General features: G+C 35.8%; 1 protein-coding gene across 1 annotated transcript; it reads left to right on the plus strand.

Annotated features, from left to right (window-relative positions):
- The first annotated feature begins 428 nt into the window (after positions 1-428).
- Positions 429-27760, plus strand: LOC144445639 (uncharacterized). Its single transcript, XM_078135263.1, has 10 exons — positions 429-631; positions 750-860; positions 18712-18810; positions 21721-21819; positions 22010-22108; positions 22468-22566; positions 22984-23082; positions 23477-23572; positions 23739-23837; positions 24165-27760. The coding sequence occupies exons 1-10, from the start codon at positions 620-622 to the stop codon at positions 24273-24275; spliced, it is 924 nt and encodes a 307-aa protein (XP_077991389.1). The 5' UTR covers positions 429-619; the 3' UTR covers positions 24276-27760.
- The last annotated feature ends 155 nt before the right edge of the window (positions 27761-27915 follow it).

Consider the following 27915-nt stretch of genomic DNA (forward strand, 5'->3'; position numbering starts at 1 on the left):
TCTCTCTGTCTGTCTCTCTGTCTCTCTGTCTCTCTGTCTCTCTCTCTCTCTCTCTCTCTCTCTCTCTCTCTCTCTCTCTCTCTCTCTCTCTCTCTCTCTCTCTCAAGGTCATAATCACATAAAGTGTGCTATATTCAACAATACTGGTATGTTAGAACTGCAACTTCCCAAATGTGGCTTGTATTCTTAAATAAACACAATCTGAATCGAGGAGAAAATATTACTTGAACACCAACGTTCTAATTCTTCACTTGAAGTCTGTTGACGTAATTTCACTTAAAAAGACGCTCGTGGGCACGAAATATAATCTGTCAAACCACACACACAGATGATACATACACAAACGCATGCGCAATGTATAGCCACTGATGTTAGTGATTGGCTCCCGGTCTCTCTATTATTGATTCGTACCGCCTATTTTGTCACGGCGAGCTGTACATGTATCATACACCGCGTACTGTACTGGAGTTTACTATAGATGCTGGGGCCGGCTATTTTTATCAACACACTGCTCTCTTTTCAACATTGTAAGGGTTAAAATATCCTATATTGTACGCTCGTCAACGGATCAGTATATCGTGCTGGCGACCTGGAAGCTGTTGCTGTCGCACTGACGACAATGTCAGCCAAGGTAATGTTATCACTGAATACTCTATGTGTTTAAACATGGCTTCCTATATGTTTGGCGATATTAAGCTGTTTCGCCGTCTGTAATATTAATTTCTGTTTTCGATGATTTTTTTTTGTAGAAAGAGACCCCGTCAGACCAGCAATTACATTTGGCCGCGCTACAGGGAAATTTAGAACAGCTGAAAAAAGTGTTGGACGGTGGACGTGTCCATGTAGACTGTAAAGACAAGGTGAGATTATTTAAATAGCGACTGACAAAACACATGAAAGGTCGTACTTCGAACACATACTATATACGGTAACAAGTAATAGTCTGCGAATCTTGTAACACGTGCAAATCTATATACCACAGCAATTTATGCCAGGGTACCTGTTAGTGTATTTTACTAAAAGAAGGTCGATATTCCAAATAAGTACCCCAGACAAGGTTTTTGCATAATATCGAACGGCTATATACACGCAGACGACAATACGAGCCCAAGTGTATATTTCGAGCTCTCGGTTACAAATTTATTGAGGTCGTAGGGGTCAGGCTTGGTGACCGGATTCAACCACAGTACACATACCGAACATATCTTCCCTATTTGACAGCGTCAGCTAGCTGTGTTCTGGCTTTGTAATTCAGATATTAATACAAGTGGGCTCTAACTCCCTTCCGCCTGATTTCAGTATGTAGTGAATACTTGTCAAGCTTTTGAAGTGAATTAGGTAATAATACGTGTTTTGACAATACCCCTAAGTTCATGTCACAATGAAAGGGGTAGTGAAAGCGGTCCTACAAACAGAAGGGAACTGTCAGATGTAAAATGGGATTTTTTTTTCTTTTCTCTACAGCGGAAGTTATGTACTTAAAAACAAACACTCACAAAAAAGCTTACTGTATTGTAAACTCCTTCGAGGCGTGTTTTAATCACCGTAAATGTTCCTTATACATTGAAAAGTAATTTGACATAATTGTGTATGGGATCATCCCTATTATGTAATAGTTTCGTCCTATTGTCATCCGATGTAGATGTAGAACACATGGATTGTCACATATCCGAAGGCAATTGTTAAATTCAGACGGATGAATTTTCAGTTTAAAATTTAATTTGAATGCCCCACACACATATTTATTTCAGTCGGTCAGGGGTTAATTTTAGTCTTTGTGATACGACCTTGATCAGCTGTCTGTACATTCTAGCACTGTAAATTATTGATATATTTCACTGTCCACGCAGACGACAGTTCGACAGTAGTTTTGCCCATTTAATACCGAAAAAAAACATTAAAATTTCACAGAAAACCGACTGTGCAACAAATATTCTGGTATGAATATATAACAAAGAATAAATTAAAATTTTTCTTGTCTAAACGCAAATATTTCTGACAAAAAATATTGCTAACTGTAACTTTTGGCGTGTAAGACCTCCAGAAAATGTTCCGACAGATTGAAGAATTTGAGACCATGTATGGCACACAGTTTTATTCGAATAAAATACCATATACCTCATTAAGTTGCAATTGAGTGGAGGCATAGAAGTGGCATCGGTTGAAGGACTCACAAAATTACCATACGAACGATGTTTGTTCTTCCAATTTGAATAAAACCGTAATTTAGTCAATTTAGAGTGTATGACGTAGTGCCACATGGTGGTGAAATTGACCAAGGGGCAAATGGAACGCCAGCACGTATTAAATAGATACGTGTTCTTTTGATGAATATTTTGAAAGCAATAATATTAACGATATGTAAAATGTAATGGCCAATCCATCATCAACTGAGAACACAAATGGGATGAACCAATTAATAAAAATAACAATTTAGTAAATGTGGAATCTTGAATGATTAATTTTTCAAACAACATTTGTGTTAAAAATTAAGTGTAATAGCTTCGTGGTAATGATTTCCAAACAAGAACGTGTCCCGGATGTGTAATCATAAATCCACATGTACAGTACCTCAGACAATGTGAGATATCGTGACTGTTGTTATCACTGCACTGAGAATAGTGGGCGAATACACTCGATCGGGAATAATGCTGCAGTGATGTTTTGTTTGGCCAAAATAAATCAAACGCCAGCAGGTCGAACAAGGTCGTGTCTGGAATTGTACTCGGAGAGTCATAACTCATATTGGTAATTTATTGTGGCAATCATGTTATTCACCAGTATATATTATGTATTAATATTCATAATGCATCGCTATTACATCATCACAACCTCGATATAACCATGGAAGTATAACCGACGGGTGATATTTCCATGATATAACCTTGATGGCCTTGTAGCACACTTCACCCCGACACAGCATTTTGATCATTTTTAGCAGACTACAGTCTATATCACAACCGGCACGACGTGTGGAATATTGAACTTAGCAGACTACATTCTGACTCGACACTTTTGGTTTTAAATTGCAGACTACACTCTGGCGGCACGATATTTTTGTTTTTTGTGATAGACTACACTATGACTCGACATTTTTGGTTTATATTGTAGTAGACTACATCCAACACGACATTTTGGTTTTAATTGCAGCAGACTATATTCAGACTCGGTATTTTGGTTTAAAATATGATGGCAACAGACTGCATCTTGCAGCCCTGACACATATTTTCGTTTAGTATTGTAGCAGACTACACTCTGACATGGCATGTGTTTAGTATCGTAGCAGACTACATCCCGATGCGATATTGTTGATTTAATATTGTAGCAGACTGCATCCTAATACGATATTTTTGGTTTGGAATTGTAGCAGACTACAATTCGATACGATATTTTTGGTTTAGTATTGTAGCAGACTACACCCCGATAGGATATGTTTGGTTTAGTATATATTGTAGAAGACTACACCCGATACGATATTTTTGGTTTAGTATTGTAGCAGACTACATCCCGATACGATATTTTTTGTTTAGTGTTGTAACAGACAACACACCGATATGATATTTGGGTTAGTATCGTAGCAGACTACACCCGATAGACATTTTGGTTTAGTATTGTAGCAGACTACATCCCGTCCCGATAATTTGGTTATTACAATTGGGATGAAAAGACAATCATATGAACGTTGATATAAGCTTAACCCTTAGTGATTAATAACCTTCTCTACAATGCACATTAATCATGGCGATACTGATTTCTACGGAGAGGGTGTGGTATTCATTTCAAAAGAGTTTGTGTTGTTATCCATATTTCATTCGTTCGAGGTGATGAAATACATGATTTATAGCATAATTATACATTGGATGGACTCGTAGCAGTGTACATTCTACAAACCTACTTTTATTAGGTCAGGGGTCAATGTGGACAATATCGACATTACACGTATGTTCTTGCTTGCAAGTTGCCCAGTTTTGTTATGGATACTGTTCAGGTTTAGTTTACTACGTACTCATGGCGAATCATTAACTGACTATGCACCCTGGAGTCCCTTATTGTCTGTCGTCTAGGTACGTGGTGATTCAACTCTACAGTAGACATATACAGGGGAAATCAATTCTAACTTGTTTACAAATTAGACTTTAATTGGTCAAAGTTCGAGATTTTTGACACGATGAGTCATCAAGATTCCTGGCAGCAATGTACAATATGCAGGTTTTTTTGTGTCGAGAAATCAAGAAGAGCGAAAGAGAAGAAAAATGCTTTAATTTTTTAAGGGGATATATTTGCATAATGATGGCTTTTACGTGACCACGTAAAAAGTGTTCGATGTACATAGTGAACTCTAAACATACACTTACGGTATACCCAGGTTGCTTGCAATATAATTCTCTTCGTTTTAATTTTTAATTATCTAGTTCATATTCGTGAGAAATTTAATTTTCTCACGGAATTATGTATTCACTTATTAATTCATAAGTTACTTAATTGTTATATCATGCAATTCATTAATGAGTGCTAAGCACAATTTTTAATTGTTTCATGTCTAGTCTGGGTTAATTAGCTCTAATCGACCATTGCTAGGATATTGATGTTAATAAAAATATATCTGTTTTACTGAAATTGAAATTCACAGTGTCTTTATCTGTTGGCACACTTAAAACGTTCTGGTCTTGTAAATCTATACAGTAATATTGTTATTATCAGCTTTAGCCAGCAGTCAAATTTCTGACATATACATGTATAACCAACACACATACCACGTAAGGTTTGTGAATTATGTATACTAGAAATATTCCAAACTTGCAAGTCCTCTTGAAAACCGAAACCATTAGTGTAGCACAAAGTGAATTTATAAGCTTTTTACACGAGTGAAAATACTTACATAACACCTTACACTAAGATTAATGAAATGTGTAAAACTTGAATGTTTGCTATTGTACGTACAATTACAAACTTTTTAGCATTGTTTAGCTTTTTGCAATGTATTGAGTTACAAACAAGGACTTTATCTATGTTGATTCACATGATTGTTTTTTCAAAGTAGGAAGCCATTATAAATTACAAATCCAAAATAAATACCCAATCCTCATCCATATGGCCACTGTAATGGTCAATGGTAGATATATATATGGAAACAAGTTGTACACAATTTGCTCGGTCAATGACATACAAGGGTAAAGTAATAAAACATACTGACTTCAATTGTGTAATGTGACATGACTGGACATGTTTGACCCGGAATGACCTTATTCTGATTACCCGTTCATTTGTCACACAGTAGTTACCATATTTTATTTATCTTAGTTGGCATATTCCGATATTGCGGCAACTATTTTGCAAACCACGTAGAAGTCGATATTTGATGCGTTTAATAGTTTGGTGCATGCCTAAAATGTAGACGACAACGCAGCATGTAGACTGCATATCGAAACAACGTATATAGCACGACCTAGACCATAGATCTTTAAGTGGGTCACCTACGGTTTATGACAGATATCACCAATAATATCGGGTTTAGTCCTAGATACGTATAGTTTACTTTCACCAAACCCTGGCTGGTTTTTTTTGCAATGCATTCCACAGCGATGATTTAATAACAGAATATTGAATTAGCAGCCCAGGTTATGTGTACCGCGAGTCAATAAACCACACAACAGAAAACCCTCTTTGTTGCATTAAAAAAAATGTCATATAGTATTTCGAAAACAGCATTATACATCAATATCGTGACTGGGTGAATGAAAGAGTGATTTGGTCACATCATGATATGCAGACTTGTGCATTGAATTCAAACAATTGGGCTTACTCATACGATGAAAGTACCGAGTGTGTCTCACCTTAATTGCATATTTTCAAGATTACTTCAAAACGTACGGAATTCGTAATCAAGTAAATGAACAATAAGGAACCATAGGATTTGTCCTTCCCTGTGTGACTCCACCCTAAAGTAATATCCTCAAGCGAACTACGCACCGACATATTTCAAATTTATACAATGGGTATTATCAGACAAAGAGTGTTATTAAGTTTCCGATGTAGGGCTCCTACGCGTTGCCATGTTGTTTTGAAACCTGACATGGCATTGTGATGACATCATGGGTATTTCCTTCAAAAAACACCAGTCGCCGCTAATTTAGAAACGTACAGTATCCGTAAAGTGTAGGCGGTAACCTTTGAAACTTTAGGTATAGGAAATTAGTCTGTTCGGTTCAGCACAACACATAAACAGGAGTGGATAATGTCTGGTACTAAAACGAGACACCTCGTCGATCTTCATTATATTGTCTTGAATATAAAAGGAAATTCCTGATGAATTAAAATTCCTGTGCCTTTATTTTTAAATGTATGGGTCTGCCATTATAAAATTGTCCTTGAAAAGAAAGACGTCTATCTCTCTACACTGCACTAAGAATAACTTTGTTACTGATGACGTGTTTATATGTTATTATATTGTATATACATGACCATCACATATTGCTAGATCATATGTCAGTTTATTACGAGCGATACACAGTCCATAACTTTAATAGTTTTGATCATTCGATTTAATTATTACAAACTTACTCACCGTTATTTTTGTCTTATGATGTTCAATTTGCTGAATCCAATTGTCTGCTTCAAGTTGAATGCGTAACTATATTTAAATAATATTGAAATAATGTTGCAATCGTGATGGTATAATGTTGAAATGTTGAAATAATATATATTGAAATATTGAAAGTGTTGTTATAACGTTGAAATAATATTGAAATGTTGAAATAATATGTAGTATTGACATTATGTTGAAATAATACTGAAATAATGTTTGAAATAATTTTGAAATTCAAATAAGTCAAATGAATAATTTTAAAAGCGAAACAATGCTAAGATAGTCATGATAATTAATGTTATTATAAATTGAAAGAAATAATATAAAAATAATGTTAACATGACGTCATCGAACGATTCACAAATCTGTCAAAACAATCGGTGAGAGGTTTGTCGAAGTCACAACGGTTCAATACAGTAGCTTATAAAGGCTAATTAGTATGCATGCTTCATTAATTACAATTGGTTTAAGACGATTTACATTATATATAATTGACGCCATCAATCGAACTCCAAAGTCAAAGAGTTTAACCATTGTCTATGCTTTATAACGTATCAATATTCGTTGGATTGACCTGCAGTATTTTCTGAAAATTGAGGTTTGTAATCATGGTTATATCGCAACTGAAACATAACCTATCTGTATAATCATTGAAGCTTCTCTCATCACAAGTTTCGCATTTTGTCAGATACCGAAATTGTCGACGGTTTGGTTGAACTCTATACAGGAAACTAATTTAAGAAAAAAAAAAGAAATCAAGGCTAGGACAGACAACCTCTGATATTTAAGGTAGACAACACGAAATGATTAAGTGTACTTTCGTTGAAGCGACTTTATATTAAAGTAGGCTGGGGTCATGACAGAATAATCATTTGTTAGTATTCAAAGACTTGCTTAATGGAAAGTTCATTTGGGGTGAAACTATTCCTCCGAAAAATGTACATATACTCCGTAATAGCACTCCTATGGAGACGCTGCAGCGCAACAGTGCAGTGCTTTATTATAAATTCAACATGTTTCGTAAACTACCCCTAGGGAAACTTTACCTGATATTGTACATATGGTGACAGAATTGTGATCACTCAACGATATGTGAGAGGCTAGTGTATATTTACATGTCTAGATCCAATAACCCTACTTTGTAAAGAGTGTGTCTTCAAATCATTGCATAAGTCTGTTTACTCCTCAAGTCTAACTTTATCTCATTAAACTCGGCGCCGGATCTCAGGCGACATTCTCCAAAAAATATATTGCATTTCGAGACATCACACACTGTCTGACTACACGTAGGTTAGATTAAGTTGGCTGTGAACTACAGTAAAATATACAGTGTAAAATTAACTGTCATGGATAACATGAAAAAGCAATACCTCTTCTTGTCCTCGAAACTAGGAAATGAAATTACCGTGTAAGTGTTTAAAGACTCGCTTAATGGAACGATAATTTTAGGTGAAAAGTTTACTCAGGAAAACGTACATACACTCTCACACCTCTTTGTCCGAGATACACACTGCATGATTACATATTGTCTCGATACATTGTATTTCAACATGAAAAGTCAACTAAATTTCATCAGCATCAATATTGGATAAACGTATGCAAATGAGGTAATTAATGCAAATTATGGGATTTAAAGATATCAAACAATATTATCCCGTCATAATTTAATTTTATAAAATTATTTCAATATTTTTTAGATGTTGCATTATATAAACAGTTTCAAATGTGCATTGTCATCCCCTAATCATCATCAGGATTAATGATTTTTTTTTCATTATTGTATTTTGTAAGTTTGGATGAAGATTACTACTAGAAAGCTACCAAAATACAGATGTCCACCAAGCATTTTTGAAATCCACAGAAAAAAATAGTTTTAGAAAAGTGTTGTTTCATTTGGTACCTCATTTTGGCACCAATTAACTGAAACCCAGGGTCTAGCTCATGGACTATGTCCTTAATTGCCAATGTAGAGCCAGTGAAATAGCAGATGTAAAACTCATTTATTTTGATCCAAATATTGTGAATCCATTGAGTGTAATAGTATCTTAAAGGGATAGCATAGACACTGTCTCACATAACTATGCCCAAGGCGGGATTAGACTCACAGTAGAAAGACTGCCTTGACTGTAGAAAGATGAATATCATTTTTAATTTTGCATAGCCTGGAGTGTATTAAGAGTTCGTGATTGTAAGGTCACTTGTATAGTATAGGGAGATCATGTCATAAATTTGTTCTATGCATATAAGATATTGCCATACAAAGTAAATTGAACACAATTTGTTTTTGCTGCATTTTGTTTTTGTTTTTGTCTTTGTTTTTCTTACATCTAATCTTGATTGAAATGATTACAATCATTAGTAAAAATTGTAGATATTATTTACAAGGAAGTTGAGAAGAATATATTCGTGTTGTTTACATATATATATATATGACGTTCACGCATATCTGACGTACGTATATCCATGTTCATGTATACATTTGTATATCTGCGGTACATGTATCTAATGGGTTCACGTATATCCGACGTATACATATCTGACGTTCGCGCATATAACGTACGTATATTTGACGTTCCTCATATGTATCTGACGTACGTATCTCGCGTATGTCTGCATGACGCCCCCACATGTATGTAACGTATATATATTTGACTTTCACGTATATCTGATGTACGTATCTTTGACGTTGACGTATATAGCTGATGTATGTATATATGACATCTGACGTTCCCACATATATATCTGACATTCGTACATCTGACGTTCACATATATCTGACATTCGTATATTTGACGTTCACGTATATCTGACGTATATATTTGACATACGTCCACGTATATCTGACGTATATATGTGACATCCACGTATATCTGCCATATTTCACATACATATGTATATCTCAGATGGTATTGAAAAGTCGAAGAAAAATCACCTGTCAGTTACTATATGCTGGCATCTGATATTTACATCAACATTTGGGGACCCATTAGTACGTAGTCTGCCTGATAATCATGAAACGTTATCATCCCGAGGCCCGAATAAGAGAAATTTGTTATACAGTGACATACACACAAATGATTAAAAAAAAGATAATTTGAACTGTTAGAATAAATATTTAATTTTGTTATCATCCCTTATCATCGTCCAACGATGTACTCTGAACCCGTGTGGGCTATACTCTGCTGATTCCTCCATATTATTTCAAATGTTTTTAACAGCTAATTGCTTAGCTGTCCCGGGAGTCCATCTATCACTTGCAACATTTAGAACAAACATGTTACTCATTTGTTTGCTCCAGTGCAATGCATACCTCATAATGGATGCAGACTGAGTTGTAATCGATATTATGAAATATAGTACCGAATATTTAGATAGGTTATAATGGGAATCTAGAGTAAGAAATGTGACTCCGAGGTAGTGTATAATTACTCGATCGCATTCTTGTCACGAGTATGTAATGTCATGTATGTACGTATTGTGCATACTGATGAGGTAGGACAGATTAGGAAATGTTGGGATCAGGACGACTTGAATGGGATTACTTCTTACGATTTCAATCGCTTGACTCCACGCTGTGTGTCTCGTGTGTGTTGATATATGTACGAACACAATGTCCGCCTGAAAATTAAAAACATACTGTCTCTCTCTCTCTATCTCATCATCTGTGACCTTTGACCTGACAATCTCGACAAAAAATATGATGGGGTCTGATTCTGACATGTGCATGAATCACCCCGGAAATGGCGTAAGTAGATGAATGATTAGAATACATCATGGAGATTAAAAAGAGTATGGTTCTTGTTGACTCCATCATCATTACGTGGGGTTGCCATGTCAACCATGCGCATATGAAGATGCTCTGAAAGTAAATATCACAGGGCTAAAGATGAAATTGTTGTATTATAAGCTTATTAGATACATTATCAGAATACATCCAATTTATGGCGTGATTCTGTACGTTGACCACGTCATCAACACCTGGAGGTTAAAGGTCAACCATATCCTCGCTTTGAAAAGAAATATCAGAGGGGGAAAATGGCGATTGAAAATATTAGGATATGCACCAGTTACAATGTATCGATATCGGTACACCCCTGTAGAACAATTTAATGACATTATGACGTCATTTGTAGGTCACTAAGTGACGTCACTTCTAGGTCACTAAGTGCTATTATTTTCCTAATGTACATATATGTGAACCATAACGAAATATGAATAAGTAGTAGAATCGAAAGACGAAAACCAGCTTTCAACTAACAAGTGTTATTTCTACTAACAAACACTCTTTCTAATAACAAGCACTCCTGCTCGGAATAGCTCTTTATTGTGAGAACACGTGATTTCTTTCCACCCTTACACAAGTTGGGCTACCACCCCCCCCCCCCCCCCGTCGAAATTATTCAAAGTTAGAGTTGAAGACGCATCACTGTAAACTTTGTCCGAAATGTCAGCAACGTACATGCATTCATGACTATTTTACACGTGTAGATCCGACAAATGACATTGTTATTTATGCTTACCTCGTAAATAAACAGACACTGTGTCACAGACTGAAGAATAACAAATGAATTCATTAAATCACAATCATTCTAAAGATTTACAAACGAAGCCAATTTGCAGCAGTTTATAAGAGTAAGGTATACTATTAATAGACACCGAGCTGAAGAGGTTTGGGCATTATTAGAATGCAATTTAAGTGTATTGAAATAATCAAACAGTCATAGGATGTGTAATTCCTACTCAGTACAAAACTAAACATATAAATTAATTAACTGTACCTTAAAAAGTACATGATCGGTAATATAATTTACCTGATATGTTTGGCCATAGGGTAGGTACATGTTAATTAATTGAATAAAGAATACGAGGAGGTGTAGCAACACTCTCGCTAAATCAACCTACCAACATGTCCACATGCCCACTCACCCACCCACTCATTCTTACATCCATCCATCCACCCGTCCGTCCGTACTACAAGTGTGTTAAACGCACATACATACATACATACATACATACATACATACATACATACATACATATGCATGAATGCACACATTGCTGCAAATATTATATAAACAGGCGGACACACAAAGAAAGATACAAGGAAACGAAAGAAAGAGAGGTAGTTTATTATCATTGGAGTTTCATACATGTACACCGTTCCTAGTAGTTATAATAATCTCCAAACTAACTGAAGATACTAGTATGGGAAATATCGTGTCCCAATTTGCAGATTGCCCGGTTGGTTGTCGCCAGCTTTGATTGAATCCTTTCAACTGTAAAGACACTACTCTTGTGGTCGAGTGTCCATGAATATTTTCCGATGAGTTGACATACCACTCGCTGTGTGGCGGATAGTTTCTGATATTTGATCTTTGTTAATGTTTCCCTCAAGGGGAAACGTGAATGACCATCTGTCATTAATGGTCAGTCGGTATCTTGTCAGGTATAACAATAAAAACAAGCGAACATGATGTAAGATGTCACGAAAACAAAAGAAACATTAACACAAATAAAGATAGCATGATGTCGACTATTTAGTAATTGATTGTGATACAATGTAGGAAAACGGAAACGTTCTAGAATTTTGATCACCTTTTTCCAGAAAAACAAATATGCTATGGAAAATATGGAGTAGTTAATACCGTTAATCATAGTATTAATAAGACCACAGCCACGCTTGTTGAATTCCAATTTTCTCCAGAGACAATATAAGAAAATGAATTGTGAGATGCTATCTTACATTTTAAGTGTCACATATATTATTCATAATATGTATTATGATTACTAAAACCCAATTTAGAATGACACGGTGATTAACTTGATGTTTTTTCCTTGTTAGATGTATACTTACTGAAAATCGTTTGCTTCATCCTTCATCGAGCATGCTTAATCCTCAAGACAGTTCTCAGAAGTCATATGTAATTATTCATGCATAGTTGAAAGATATATGATTGAATGAATGATGAATACATATGTCGTAAATAGAAAGTTGTACCGATCGAGTTACTGTAATTGAAATAACGTTTCGCACGAAACTCATTGTCACAGGAGTCACTGTAATTTTCGTCGTGTTCTGGCATCTTGAGTACGTTGAGGGAGCTTGGTGTATCATTGCCAAAAGTTCTCGAGGTTCTGCGATGATTACCAACTGTATAGCATTCGCCTTATCGTTTAATTCATTGATCATCATCATTATCATTAACTATACCAGCAGAAGCAACAACAACGTTAACAGCAACACCACCACCACCACCACCACCACCACCACCACCACCAACAACAACAACAACAACAACAACAACAACAACATCATCATCATCATCATTATCATTAACTATAACAGCAGAAGCAACAACAACGTTAACAGCGACACCAACAAGAACAACTGCAACACCACCGCCAACATCAACCCCACCACCATAACCAACAAGAACAACAAAAACACCACACCACTACCAGCACCACTACCAACGACACCAACATCACTACCACCACCATCACCACCAACACCACCACCACCACCACCACCACCACTATCAACAACAACGCCAAACCAACCACAAACACCACTACCACCATCATCACCACCACCACCACCACCACTACCACTACCACCATCACCACCACTACCACCATCACCATCACCACCACCACTACCACCACTACTACCAACAACAACAACAATAGTTAACAGTAAGAACTACAATTGAAACAGCAAGAGTAAAATCGTCTCATAAACTGTCGTAAGATGATAGACATTCCATACATAACATTGACTTAAAATAGATATTCTAAAATAGATACAGTCCAATATGTTTTTGTCAAAGGCCATTAACTGTACAGCACCACATTGGACATGTTTTTGTCAAAGACCATTAATTTTTGAGCACTACATTGGGCATGTTTTATGACGAAATGATTATGATAGCGATATCATATTACGTGAAAGAAACACCATATGAATTATAAAAATAAAATAAGTTCAATAACTGCGGGTCATCTTTCCACCAAACTATACCTATCATACAGCTTTCTTATGTTCATGTGATCGTGTCTATTTTCAAAATTATGGCCCTACCCCGAGAACTGATTTGTAAAAATTGACCCGTCCTCAAACCCTTCCCCTTGTAATTGCTGAAGGCTCCCTAAGATACCAATTTCTTCCAATATAAATTTTGAAATATATAGTTCAAATGCATCTTACTTACACGTAGTTAACCCTTAATACTAAAGACATTTTTGGTTTATATATATATATATATATATATATATATATATATATATATATATATATATATATATATATATATATATATATATATATATATATATATATATATATATATATATATATATACGCGCAATTGTAATGGGAATTTATTACCTTGATACCTTGATAGTATTCCAGAAGTAGCGTATTATATGTGGGTATATTGTATTCATATATGTCAAACAAAAATGAATGTAAAGAAGATATTTGGTAGCATTCAACTAAATATTGAGACTTGAAGTTATTTTTATGTATACCGTCTCTCATATTTGTTCCAAAAATCATGTCATAGCCAGAAGTCAGTATTATACTGACAAAAGATTAACGATATAAATGTAAACAATTAATTGCTTTCCTTCACCACCTACTCATCCAGAGTTTTATTAATTCAACAGTTCGACTATTAACCGAATTATATTTTATCGTTTTATCAACTATTTGTTTATTCAGTAACCCAGTTCATTTGTTCTATTCATAATTTATTTATACACGTAACTGATAATGCATTAAGTTTTGATACATACATGTATCTATTTGCCCGTTTGATAATTAATTGCTACTGAAAACCATCAGTCAAAAAAAATGCCAGTCATGTTAGTGTGCTCGCGGAGGTTCAGAAGACATCACCTTTTACGCTTTCGATCATCTGTCCCTAGAGAAACACAACATCATTTGTGACGTCACGTACGTATATGGTATGTCACGCGCATAGATATTCACACCCTATCCACCTAGTAAACGCAAATATGGATAGTTTTCCTTATATACATTCGGACACCTTTCCCTTGAGAATAGTCATAATCTGTGACGTCATACATAATGATACTGTATGTCACACACACATATATAAGTGGTCATACCCTAGACCTAAGCACAATGTAGTTCAATTTTACTCAGAGATACTCATCCTCTATCACAATAAAGAAAAGGGGGTTTCTTAAAGTTAATCAAAATATAAATTCTAAAGTTATAAACACGCATTAAGGCAGTGGGCGCCTTGGCGACCAATTTCCCTGTAAATCAATGTGCTTCATTTCTCCCTAAACTTTGTCATATGAAAGTTTGTTCCCGATTCTTTCGAAATGATAAAATAAATGTTTGGTTCACCATGTTTTAACAGAAGAGTCTTATTCTAGGTTAAGACAAAAAAGTAACACAACTTTCAGGCACTGCTCTGTAATATTTGAGGATCAGCATCATCACTGATCTGGCAATTATATTATTGAAGTCTGACAAACCAGACATGATTAAGCTATGGTCACTGTACGTGTGTTTGCATACAACCTGAATGATAATACATCATATTTTTTTCGAGGCTAGAATTTCACAACCTTATCTATATATCTCGTGGAGGCGACTAGGAGTGCATAGTTAACATGTTTTCAATTATTTTACACAACTCACGAAACTGAATTTAATTATCATGCTTATAACATAAGATTAGTATAAGGTGTATTTACTCATTAATCAAATCTTGAGTGATTGTATCATAAAACAGACAGAGTCTACATTTAATATGAGGTGTCATATACAGGAGGATCAGTTAAGGATATTTTTCAAAATACTTTTTGTGATGTCTATATCTTTTTAGCCTTTTTTATTAAAGCATTTGCTATATATGTAATAGGTCAGAGGTCATTCTATGTATGTAAGATCATAGTACTTGTTTGTCGAAGACTAATTGTGACAATGTTAGGGTAACAATGACGGGTATTTTATGAATATATAGTATTAGGTAAAGCCATATTGAATACGCAATTTCATACCTGGAAAATCCAAAACAAATGCGGTGCTACCCTGAACAGAGTACGCAGGTGTTGTGACCTTCACAGATCAAATAGTCGGATGTAAATAAGAGGTTTACGTATTAATACGGTTATAGTTAGCTTTTAACCTTCTCTGGTTAATCTTGACTTGTCTTAAGCCTACCCACATATTGTCAAGAGCTACCAGGGAAGGTTCTAAGCTAGGTATTACATCATGGAGGTAGAAAGGTCTGCTATTCTACCTCCATATGGTTACGTCATCAAGCCACCATTGACCATGATGTGAACTTCATGGGACACAATCTCCATCTCAGTATAACCAACACGTTCACGGTGAAAGGGTGTCAATCAATTAATTAAAAATGCAAGTTGTAATTAGTGTACGTGATTAATTAAACAATGATACATCGGAAATTGACGTCATAAACAGTGATTAATTATAATTGAATGTATTATTAATTATATCAGTCATATTGACATCCCATCAACAGATAACATATTAATATACAATGCATATGTACGTACCTTCAGTCGTCATCACATCCATTTGTAAACAAAGATGACACCAATCGTCTATCTATGCAAACAATGTTTATGGTTTAATTCTTCCGTCCTCAGGTCATAAATTGATTGACCTTGTTTACCCCTCCTACTATTACCAACTATTATAAAAACTAAATCATTACCTAGAAGGGAATGTGTCTGATTTAGTGGAATTTATATCATCGCTTGTCAATTAAATTATGGCAGGCTCATCCTATACCCTGATCACGTCATATCCAACACAACTTGATACTATCGCAGACCCAGATCATTGAAATGTTATCTATATCATTTTCGGAGAGATTTTTTTCAGACAAAGATAAGAAAGAAATGTAATGTAATACATAACCTTGCTTGTACTGGTACATTATACCCACCTCTGATAGATATGTGAGAGACATCCGTCAGTCATTATATAAACAGCGAGACGACATAGATATTGTCACATACTTGCCTACTCCAAATTATTCGGTTTTAGATGTTTTGAGGAAAAGCACCAAAGTTAGCTTGAAGAAAACTAGTGAATGTAAACTTTGCTAAATTGCATAGAAACGAGTATAAATATTATCATTAAGTGTTTTGATTTTAGATAAATATGGACGGTATGGTAATTTTAACATAACCAAGTTCAAAATGGCATCATATTTCTAGATTATGACAACAGTTTAAATTTAGAGAAGATTCTGAAAAAAAACATCTCCATCTATCCATCCATCTATCTAAGAATTATTTGAATGGCAACTCATCATCACATTCTTTATTTTTTGGCAGTTGGAAAATGTGGGTCAAACTTCGCTCAGCTAAAACTATGTTACACAATTTACACTTTATTTATTTATTGAGCAACATAAACTGTAATCAATAAAAAGAATTTCGCTTAAATGAAAATGTCGACGTGTTTTTTGCTCATATTTATCCAGCTGTCATACTGTTTCATTTATCCATTTCTTCTGGCATATCCGATATGTTGAACTACTTTGATATCCAGTATAGTCATCATCTGTTCAGTTGCTTTGTGGTGAATGTGAAGCAAATATGAATTGAATGTAGAAATCCGGAAGCTATGGTGTCATATGTTACAGTAGATTTGAATAACAACTGAATTTGATTATAATTAAAATTGAATTAAAAATCTGTGCCTGTATTTAAAGGTATAGTAATTGCTGTTACGTAACTATCATTTAAATAATGCCAGAGACACACGGAATATAAATGTTTTGAACATATGAATGGATATGGGTACGGTTCCGACTTATGAATGTAAAGAAGACATTGATTATTTAATCTGTCTGTCTGTCTGTCTGTCTGTCTGTCTGTCTGTCTGTCTGTCTGTCTGTCTGTCTGTCTGTCTGTCTGTCTGGGTGTCTGGTTGTCCGTCCTATCGGCCGACGGGCGGGCCGGCGGTCTGTCTGTCGGTCGTTGTCAGTCGGCCAGTCAGTCATTCAGTCAACCTGTCAGTCAGTCCAACAAGCAAACAAGTAGCAAACAAACAAGGAATTTGTTAGCGCCAAAATGCCTGGTAATACGACTTTAATATTCTATGGCGATGTCAGAACAGGAACAATTATATAGTTATGAAAGCTGATCAGAAATATTTATAATAGAACATCATGAAAGAAAATCGTTAAGGTTTGTCCATGATAAATAGAAAGAGACATTGCCGGAAAGCGGTAACATTGGCAGCAACCATTACAAATGTAATATTCTCACAAGCCAGAGTATATTATTTCCTGCTTGTGTAGCGAAAACGCGTGCTGTACCATTTGCCGCAAAGAGGTACGTTTTTTTACGGCAATGTTCAAATGATACTGCAAACAGCTGCAATAAACCAACAACACAGCATCGCTGTTTCAAAAGGGGCACCACGTCAAAGATACTCCTTATATCTTATCTAAAGTAGGGAGATAGTAGAGAGATATCAAAACATATTAAAGTTTTACGAGGCTACCGTTTATCCATTTTGGCCTTGGGAATCGATAAAGTCAAGTGCTATATGGTCGTCTGTGTTTGATTCTCGGATTAGTGTCAGTGGCTGTGGTAACAACCTGTACCCTGGCTGATGACATCATCTCTATTGACACGTGGTTTGCAGAGACCGACATGATGACGCTTCACAAAGCCCAAGACTCAATTCTGTAGCTTCGAGTATATTAATATTTCAACATCTGGTTTTATTTCCTACTACAGATAGGGATTATGTGCCAACGGTATAATACATTCCAAATTTCAAAACTTGGTTTTATGATATCAAAGGATTTGAAAGACTACAAAATAAACCCTAATGACTGATACATATAAATAGTCTGCATATTTGAAGGCAATCCTGTGTTGAACATTATTTCCTTCTTTCACGAAGACCTAGCAAATTGTGCTTCAGAGACCCTGGTCCATAGCTTATGCAATTAAATTGTGAGGTTTAGTTAAATAATTGGCATGATCATTAACTTCAAAGCGAACAAAATGTATAGTTTTTTTGTAAGCCTGTCATATTGTAGGTCAGTCGACATGGTTACTCACAGATTCTTTTCATTTATTTCTTGCAGGAAGGTACAACCCCTTTAATTCTTGCTGCAGCGAACAACCATCTTTTATGTGTCAAAGAACTTTTAGACCAGGGTGCAGACCCCAATGCAAGGCGGCAGGTGAGGATGATATCTAATCAGTCGTTATTCAAATTATCGAGTAATATAATGTCAGCCATAGTGTTAACTTATCAAAACTTTCCAATGTTGCCATAACTGTACAGCTTATGTATGACTTTTGTGCACCTTAGGCTTAGATTTGATTGTCCTGTTACTGATCTATATGGCCACAGTCACTTATACACTAAGGACATGGTCTGTAGTATAGATTATATCATTATTACCATAATTTTGTGCCAAGAAATGTCTTTGTTTTGCTCTGTAGTATGACTGCAACTACTTTAAAAATAAAGTGTTTATGTACTATAGGATTGTACCATATTTCATGTGAGGTACCCGGATGTTATCTACGGTATGTAAACTATTGGCGCAAATTTCACCACATACATGGACTTTCATACTACTGAGAGCGAACATTGAAACTTTAATTGACACAAGATTTGGTATTATGATTCATACTAGAGAACCGGTCCTCCTCTCACAAATGAATGTATGATATGTTTCGTTCATGTTTGATACTGATCCGGGATAAGATATTTGTTTAAACTTTGGGTGCATCTGCCTTGCGGCCATCCTCCAATGGAATGTCACTGATTCTACATCTGGTTACATGATGTTGTTATTGGATACCAGCTGTGAAGCAATGTCTTCAAGGACTAGATAGATAGATTGAATATTTCATCACATTGGTACATCGTTGGATGTCGACTTGCACCCGGTTCGCCATTGGAATTGACATTGCATACTTTGAGAATTTTGATATATTTGCCAGATGTCACAAGTATCATTTCAGATTAGAATTCGAACTCGAGTTTTAAGTTTCACATTCACAGAATTAATGATAACTTTTGACATTTTTATTGCGAAAGACACTTGACACTTTGAGATACGGCGTCTCGTGCAAGTCCACTCCAAAAGAGACGATTGATTAGACTTGAACTGCACAAAGTATATCTACAGTCTATACCTGACATTTGATAACACACAATTTACGTATATTTTCTGTCTTCTAGTTTGCTTTGTCCACATTTTGATCCTTCGATACCAAATCGTTCTGCCTACAAAGTATTCGCTCCAATTACCGAGAATGAAATTCAACCCCATATTGGCCCTATGGGTTAGAATTGGTATTTATTTTGGAATTTTAATCGATAAAACAACTTGTTTATGATTTAAATTTCTACTTTAAAAACAATCTAACATAAGTTAACATATACTAAGCCCTTGTTTGTAACTCAATAAATTGCAAAATGTGTAAAATGTTTGTTATTGTACAATAACAAACATTTATTGTACAATAACAAACATTTTACACATTAAAAAAATATTTAGCAAGTTATTGAATTCATTTATTTATCTGGAAAACCAGAGGGAGCTAGTCCCATTTATAGGCTCCTTTGATTCAGTGCTAGTGTAGGAGGAAACCGGAAACCTGCGTTATACGGTAGAGTCAAACTGAACAACACTAAATCAGCTTATATTACTTACAGCATGGTAAATTTAATCAAACCCTGAATGGATTCAAACCCCGACCGCAGGGGTGGTAAGAGGCAAGTGGTTTAACCACTCAGCCACGGACAACCCAGTTACAGTTACAGTTACAGTTACAGTTACAGTTACAAACATGGACTTAGTATATGTTATTTCACATTGTTTTTCAAGTAGAAAAAGTCAAGTTGTTGTATGAAATAAATATCCAAAATAAATAGCCATTCATCATCCATATGGCCAATTGAAAAAGCAGGGTATTAAATTGTATAAATTTAATTGTTAATACATACGAGTTACACAATAGCCTTGTTCAAGAGTCCTTGTTCATTGACCCTTCTTGTAGGATATTTAATTTGAACTTTTGCATATTTTGTAATCAATAGTCATGACCAGCAAATGGGCCGGAGGCCTGGAAATTGTAACGCAAGTAAACTGTATGAACGGTTCTATAAATAGTCGTGGCTTGTTTATGATAGTACTATTAGTAGCGAGCTGATGGTGTTGATGAAACCTGTCGAGTTTGACACACTCACTTCAAGTTACAAGTACAGTTCAATATGGTCATCAGTACGGGTCGTTTAAAATAGATTAGTCAAGTAGATCACGATGCCTGCATGTTCATGTGCATGATCGACTCGAAAATAATTGCGATGAGTGAATGGCGAAAGTATACCAATATCTGATGACAAATATAACATTAAATAGCTCGTGAAAGTAGATACTTTAGTTTCAGAAGTAGAGTCTCTACGCCTCAAGTTCAAGGACATATAAATGCAATGACCTGCCTATGACATTTCATTTGTGTGTTGTGTTGTGTTGTGTTGTGTTGTGTTGTGTTGTGTTGTGTTGTGTTGAAAGCTGCACTACCTGCAACCCAAACGGTTGCTGTAATTTTTCTATTAGATATAATAACTTATCATACACCCTGAACAGTATATTGAATCATGTGTGGGGCAAACTTATTTTTGCAGCTGTATATGGTACTAAATCAATCTCAATGAATTTATTTTTGGGTTCGCATCCGAAAAACACTGCCCCAAATGTGATCACGATTTCCATCTGTTGCTGTACTACCTATGGACACACTCGATCCCTAATTAACAAATGAAGTGTCTAATTATTGGCATTTTAATAAATTTGGGTCAATATATTGTTGATTATCTGATTGAAAAAAATTATACCCCAGTTACAGCTAGCCCGGCTTTATTTTTAATATGACACATGTATTTGATTCCACACGATAAACTCGGAGGAAACATAGTAAGCTGTACACCATATGGTCTTTGTATGTATCTTAAAAAGAATATAGTGAACCATATTTGCATAATTATATGTGTACACTGGAGATTAACACGCATTGAAAATATACTTAGGAGTGTAATTATAACATTCGATTCTATCCGTGTTATGTATTTGCAGACAGGGACGTGTGCACTGTTCTTTGCAGCCCAAGGTGGATTTCTTGATATTGTGGCAGAGCTTTTGACCAGAGGGGCGACTGTTGATCAACCTAGCAATGTAAGTTATGTGCTGATACAGCGAAATTCTGTTCTAACATTGATAACAAATGGTTGTTTAATTGCCACCTGGATTTAATATATGATCCAAGCCGCATTGCAATTTGTTGTTGACTTCACGATTTGAAACAAATACCTAAACATCATCAACTTGTTAAATGTGTTTATTCTATTGTTTGTTACGTTCACAGGATGGAGGAACGCCCTTGTTCGTAGCTTGTCAATGCAACCACATTGATATCGTAGAAGAACTGGTATCGAAAGGAGCAGATATTCACATTCAAATGAACGTAGGTGGCGCTATTTTAAGTCTAACGAACTGACGGAGGAATGTATTTTCATAGAAATATTTATCGAATGAGCATAGTACGATGACTGTCTTCATTTTGAATCCATATATAGGGTTACTTAAGGTGTTTCAACAGTGATATTCGCAAATTACATATCATACATATTTTCCTGTATTCTTGAATGTATTGGCAAAGTTTCGTAAAAATGCATTTTGAAAGAATGATTGGAAGCTTTGATATTACTTTTATTGTACATTGATAAACAACTAGAGAACAACCAAACGTTATATAACTTCGAATGATAAAACTCGTCCCTCATGGCGTAAAAGACTGATGTCATAGGTCGTTTGTGTTTTCAGGATGGCGCAACACCATTATTCATCGCAGCACAGAATGGTCATGTCAGAATGTTGAAGTATCTTTTATCAAAGGGAGCCAAAGTCAACCAGCAGAGAAAGGTATTTAGATTCAAATTCAAATTCAAATTCAAATTCAAATTCAGATTCAAAAGCTAGTCAGTTCGTATAGCTTGTATGTTGAGAGATCTGTAATTTGTATGTTGTACTATCTCCATCTGGCCTTTCATATTTTTTTCATAAGCCCTAAACACAAATGTTAAGTAAGTGAAGGCTCTAAACGAATGTTGTTATCAGTAAGAAACAGTCATCGCTGGTGGCGCACTTTATTTCGATGCTATTCACTCTAAACTGATGATGGTTGATCTGCTAGCATACGGCATAGGTGGGGAGGGGGCTGTAACTAGATGGTCTTCTTAAGGTGGAAATGATGATGGGGGGGGGATTAACTGACGAGGGATTTGCACTTTTAGGATAATAATATGGTCTAACACTGCTGCCTGTCTTGTCATGTTTTAGGATAAGGCAAGTCCATTGTGGATAGCGTCACAGATGGGTCACACGCCAATAGTACTAGCCCTCCTGGACGCAGGTGCTGAGGTGGATGCCGCGAGAGAGGTATGAATCAATCCCTCACGCATGATGAGAGAGAGAGAGAGAGAGAGAGAGAGAGAGAGAGAGAGAGACAGAGAGAGAGAGACAGACAGACAGACAGACAGACAGACAGACAGACAGAGAGACAGAGACAGACAGACAGACAGACAGACAGACAGAGACAGATGGAGAAAAAGAGAGAGGTAGGGAGGGGAGGGTGGGGCACACTGTGGAAGGTGAGAGTGAACGACACAGAGCAAGGTGAATTTGTGTATGTGCAAGGGAGTTACGGCAAGCCAGAGGGCAGGAGTAAGGAGAATTAAAGAGAAAGAGGGAGTAAGTGAGAGATAGATGCAGTGGCCATGGGGGATTTTAAACGTTTATTCACCCAATTCTTTGTTTACATACCTTGATTTAGGACGGTGCTACGCCATTATTTAAGGCAGCTCATAAGGGACATCTTGATGTTGTTAATGAGCTACTAAGACGTGGCGCATCAGTCAATGTTCTAGAGGTAAGTATAACGTTGAATATAAAATTATACCCATTAAGCCTTTTTCTTGTGTTCCATGGTGTTGAGCTTGTGAAATTTGAATTGAGAGAAAACTCATACATGCATGTGTACATCATTAATTCTCACTATAACTAATAAGTGTTTTTCTTTCGATAAACTTTTACAGAATGGGGAAAGTGCCTTGCACGCAGCAGCCTTATTTGGTCATGGAAATGTGGTCAAAGCCTTGATAGGAGCTGGCGTGAGTTCAACACTTAAGAACAAGGTATTTACAAATATGTTGTCAATGTCACTTGATTTTCACAAAGCATCTGAAACTGACTGTAAATGGTATTGAAGTATTTATCCATGGTATCATGACGTAATAAGATTTACCATGACGTTTGTAGACGAGCTCGAGGGTTTCGTTCCCCATATGATTCTTTAAACTCCGACCATTTTCTTCACATTGTTCAACCGAAGCAAAACATGTTTCGGTGATTCAGTCCAATGCATGTGTGAGGTTTCCCTTACGCACAGTCTGCTCACTATTGGTATGATCGTGGATGTATACAGTCATGGTATAATATACGTGTATTGTTCTCCTTTGCAGGAAGGAGCTGTAGCAGCTGAACTTGCACGTGATGCTGGGTATGAACTTATTGCAGAGTTCCTCAACAAATCCAGACCATCACAGACTGGGTCAATTCAGACAACAGTGTAGATGATCCCCCAACGTGACGTCAACGTGTGGACGCGATATTGTCTCAGTGGACGCCATATTGACTCGGTCCACAGGACAGTTTGATACATAACCTCAATCACTGGGTCATGGCGATGACACTAAGATGTAAAACTGCCCTATGAAAGTTATACCCTTTAGATTCTTGCCCTAATCCCCTTGCCACAGGGGCTTGTAGACTGTCTTAATCCTTTCTGTGTTACTTTGGCATTCTGGGAGATTTGGTCATTCATCCAGGATGGTATTTAGAAAATTCAGAATTCAAAATTAAAATCCAACGTAAAATCAAGGTTGGGGGGAGGAGAATGGTCATTACAATTGAAGGTACTCCACCACTTTCCTCTTCATAGTTTGGTATTGAATCTTGTAACACCAGTAACTGAAGAAATGGCAATCAACTTTGCGACCTTGAAAATAAAAACCTAGTCTTGAAGTAAAGGAGAAGGTACATTTAGTTTATTACATGAAAAGTTTAGTCCTGAAATACGTCAAGGGCAAGCCATAGATTAAGATATTCTACAAGTCTCTGTGTTCCAAGAGCTCTGAAATAGGCACATGCCGTTGGCCTGGTTACACGAGTGACGATTTGTAATTGATACCAAGTTGTGCCCTCATAAAGTATTATAGAAATTTTCCTACAATTTAGAGTTTAGTATTCACCCACCTCAGAGTCTCCAAAATCGTAAGTTCATTCATATGGTAAAACTAATCGAAATGTTATAGGGATGAACAAAATAAAAATAAACTGCCCCTTAAAGCCTAAAGCTGCCAATTACTGAACCGATAGCAAATGAACTAATGTTTGTAATTTGTTGAGATATACGACAGCCTTCCTCTCACAGTCATTTGGGATCAGAATAGGTACTTTATTCTAAAGTTAGTAATTTCATTTTAATTTTTGAAATTTTTATCCCACTTCTTGAGGCAGTGATTGTCTCACTTGGCAATGAGTAGATTCGGCCCTGTTACTCTGGTATAGTCGTTTTTTCTTTAATACCGCATACAATTTCAACATGGTTATCACGTGAGTAGCACGTGACAAGCGTTAATCACAAAAGAAGCCCCCGTTAAGTAGAATAATATTACATCAACACACTAAAATATTTTTGGGGGGAAAATTTCAGTTGATTCCTAGCTAAGCTACCTTCAGTTTATTGGTGCCATTTCAATCCAAGAAAAAATAATTCATTGCGGTTTCCTAACGTAATTCGTGTCAAGAATGTTTGACGTGATTTTAATTACAGATGGATGTCAAAAATTGCATAAGATTGATGCCTTAGAGTTTTTAAAACAAAGCATTATATGCTAAGATGATTTTAGCCAATGATTCTAATGGTGAAATTTAAGAAAGAAGAGTACACAAGCCACTAGAGCAGGAACAGGGTGGACAGGAAGTAGTTGTAAACCTTTTTGTGACGTCACAAACAAAATGGCGGTCACGCAACCTATGAATTAGATCCATACTATAGGAGAATTATCATTGTAATAGGCAAATTAAGTTGAGTCTAACACCCTGATACGAACATGGAAACTTTAGTTAAAGATAAAGTGTAAATAGGTTTGTAGCTTTTTCGCAATTTAGAGTGAATGTAGGTATCTAGCAAGTATCAAGTGCTGAAATAACGTTAGAGTTTTTCGAAATTTTGAAATTGTGTTTAAACTGCCAATTGGAAACTTTGAGAAGAGCAAATGCGTAAAAGTGTAATTTTCTCGACATAGAACTATGCATGAAATGCGTTTACTAGTGTCTTAATCATGTATATTGTAATTTATTTCGCACAAGGGTTGTACTGTGTGTGTTCGTCTCATAACAACTAACTTGGAAGATTTGTATAGTAATTTTAAGCTTGACAGAGATGCTTATGAGATTATAAGATTTGATTTTTCAGCCTTAACCATGCTAGCTATTTCACAATGTTCATGTTGCATTAGGACACTTTCAAAAAAAACCCTCGTATATCATTAAACATTAATTTTTGGTCATTTATACCTCGAATAAAAGCTTACATGGCAATCAATTCTCACGAGTCAGGTAGAGCAGCGTGTAGCAAGATATGCAGTTATTTAAATTTCGTTTTATGCATATTAATTCTCCATTATGCATATTAATTCTCCATTATGCATATTATTTCTTCATTATGCATATTAATTCTCCATAACATTTGCATGCATTTCGAAGATGTGGTTCAATAAATGTTAGGCTAATTGTGAACATATTTCATATCTTGGATATATCCTTCCTTTCCCATTTTTGAACTAACGTGCAAAATCTACTCAGCATGTAAATGCTAAAGGGAGATATCGTGTGAATTCAGACCAGTGTTACCATAGAACTGAACGAAATACACCATAGTCTCACGCACATATTATGATCTTGAGGCAGTTGAGTAAGCATTGCCGCATTGGTGTAAACGACGTGCTGTCGTTCAATATTTTCTAACGCAAATTCCAACTTCTGGCGAGGCAACTGTCAATCCAAAAGAAACCGTTGCGTACGTACATGTATTGGTCTGAGATTTTAGCCTCCGCGTGCTTTCACGTCATAGCATGTTAAAAATGCTTTGACGACAAATACGATATGTTACTGTATACTCCGAGTTCAATTTCTCCATACCATAACATAATTTTCATCTCATCCTGTTATTTGACCATACCTTCAGTTATACATTGAAATGTTATGGAGAGTAGTGAATTTACGCAAGTGTTAATGTGTGTGTGTATTGCCGTCCCTGTATCTAAATTGCCATGGTAATTTTACAATTTTTGTTATTTGATTGGTGCATGTAAAAATCATGTATACCAGCAAAGCGCTTCTGTCTGTTAATGCAAATATTTTCTGAACTACTATGATTATTTTCGCAAACTCTCTCTCATATCTTTATTTTGAAGTGAAATTAGAGATTGTTCACAGATTTAGATTAATGTCATAATTTGCCTCTTTTTGTTTAAAGACTCGATCTCGAGATGACAAAACATATTTGGTGCAGGAAGAGTCTGGACGCTTGTTATCATTTGCTCTATATTTCCTAAGTTGTTCGTAGAGGTGTTTGGTGTCAAAGGTCAATGTACTTTATGTTCTAGAAAGGATTCATTTTGGGTTGGCTGAAATCTATCAAGAGTCGCAGATTTATTCCTATTGATTGATGAGGGAAAACTGGTGAAAACAAATTTCTACTCTCCGGTCAAAGTGATTCAGACTCGAGTGAAAAGAAAAACAACTGGCATTTTGATAAACCGTGCCCTCTGACGATTATCTAGAGCTGTTACAGTAATGGTCTTATTCAGTTGGCATGGCAACATCTTACATTGAGATATCGTGTTCATGTTTTCCAGCTGGTCACTTCATAGTTTACACTTAACACTTAATGAACAAGTGCTGATATCACTATGTTAGCTTAATTATTTTTTGTTTCTGTTGGTAACACTAGCAGCAGTATTCTGTAAATTATGTGCAATAAACATTTATTTCATTACAATTTCGTAGGCCTACATGGTATTGTGTTTATTTTAAAACTATCACGTCATATCATTTCTATACAAGTATCCTACTTTGTAGCTCTAAATTAAAAATACCCATATAAACAAGTGTGTCTATGTATGTATGTATGTAGGTAGGTAGGTA

This window comes from Glandiceps talaboti, chromosome 14, assembly GCF_964340395.1.
Source record: "Glandiceps talaboti chromosome 14, keGlaTala1.1, whole genome shotgun sequence".
Lineage (NCBI taxonomy): Eukaryota > Metazoa > Hemichordata > Enteropneusta > Spengelidae > Glandiceps > Glandiceps talaboti.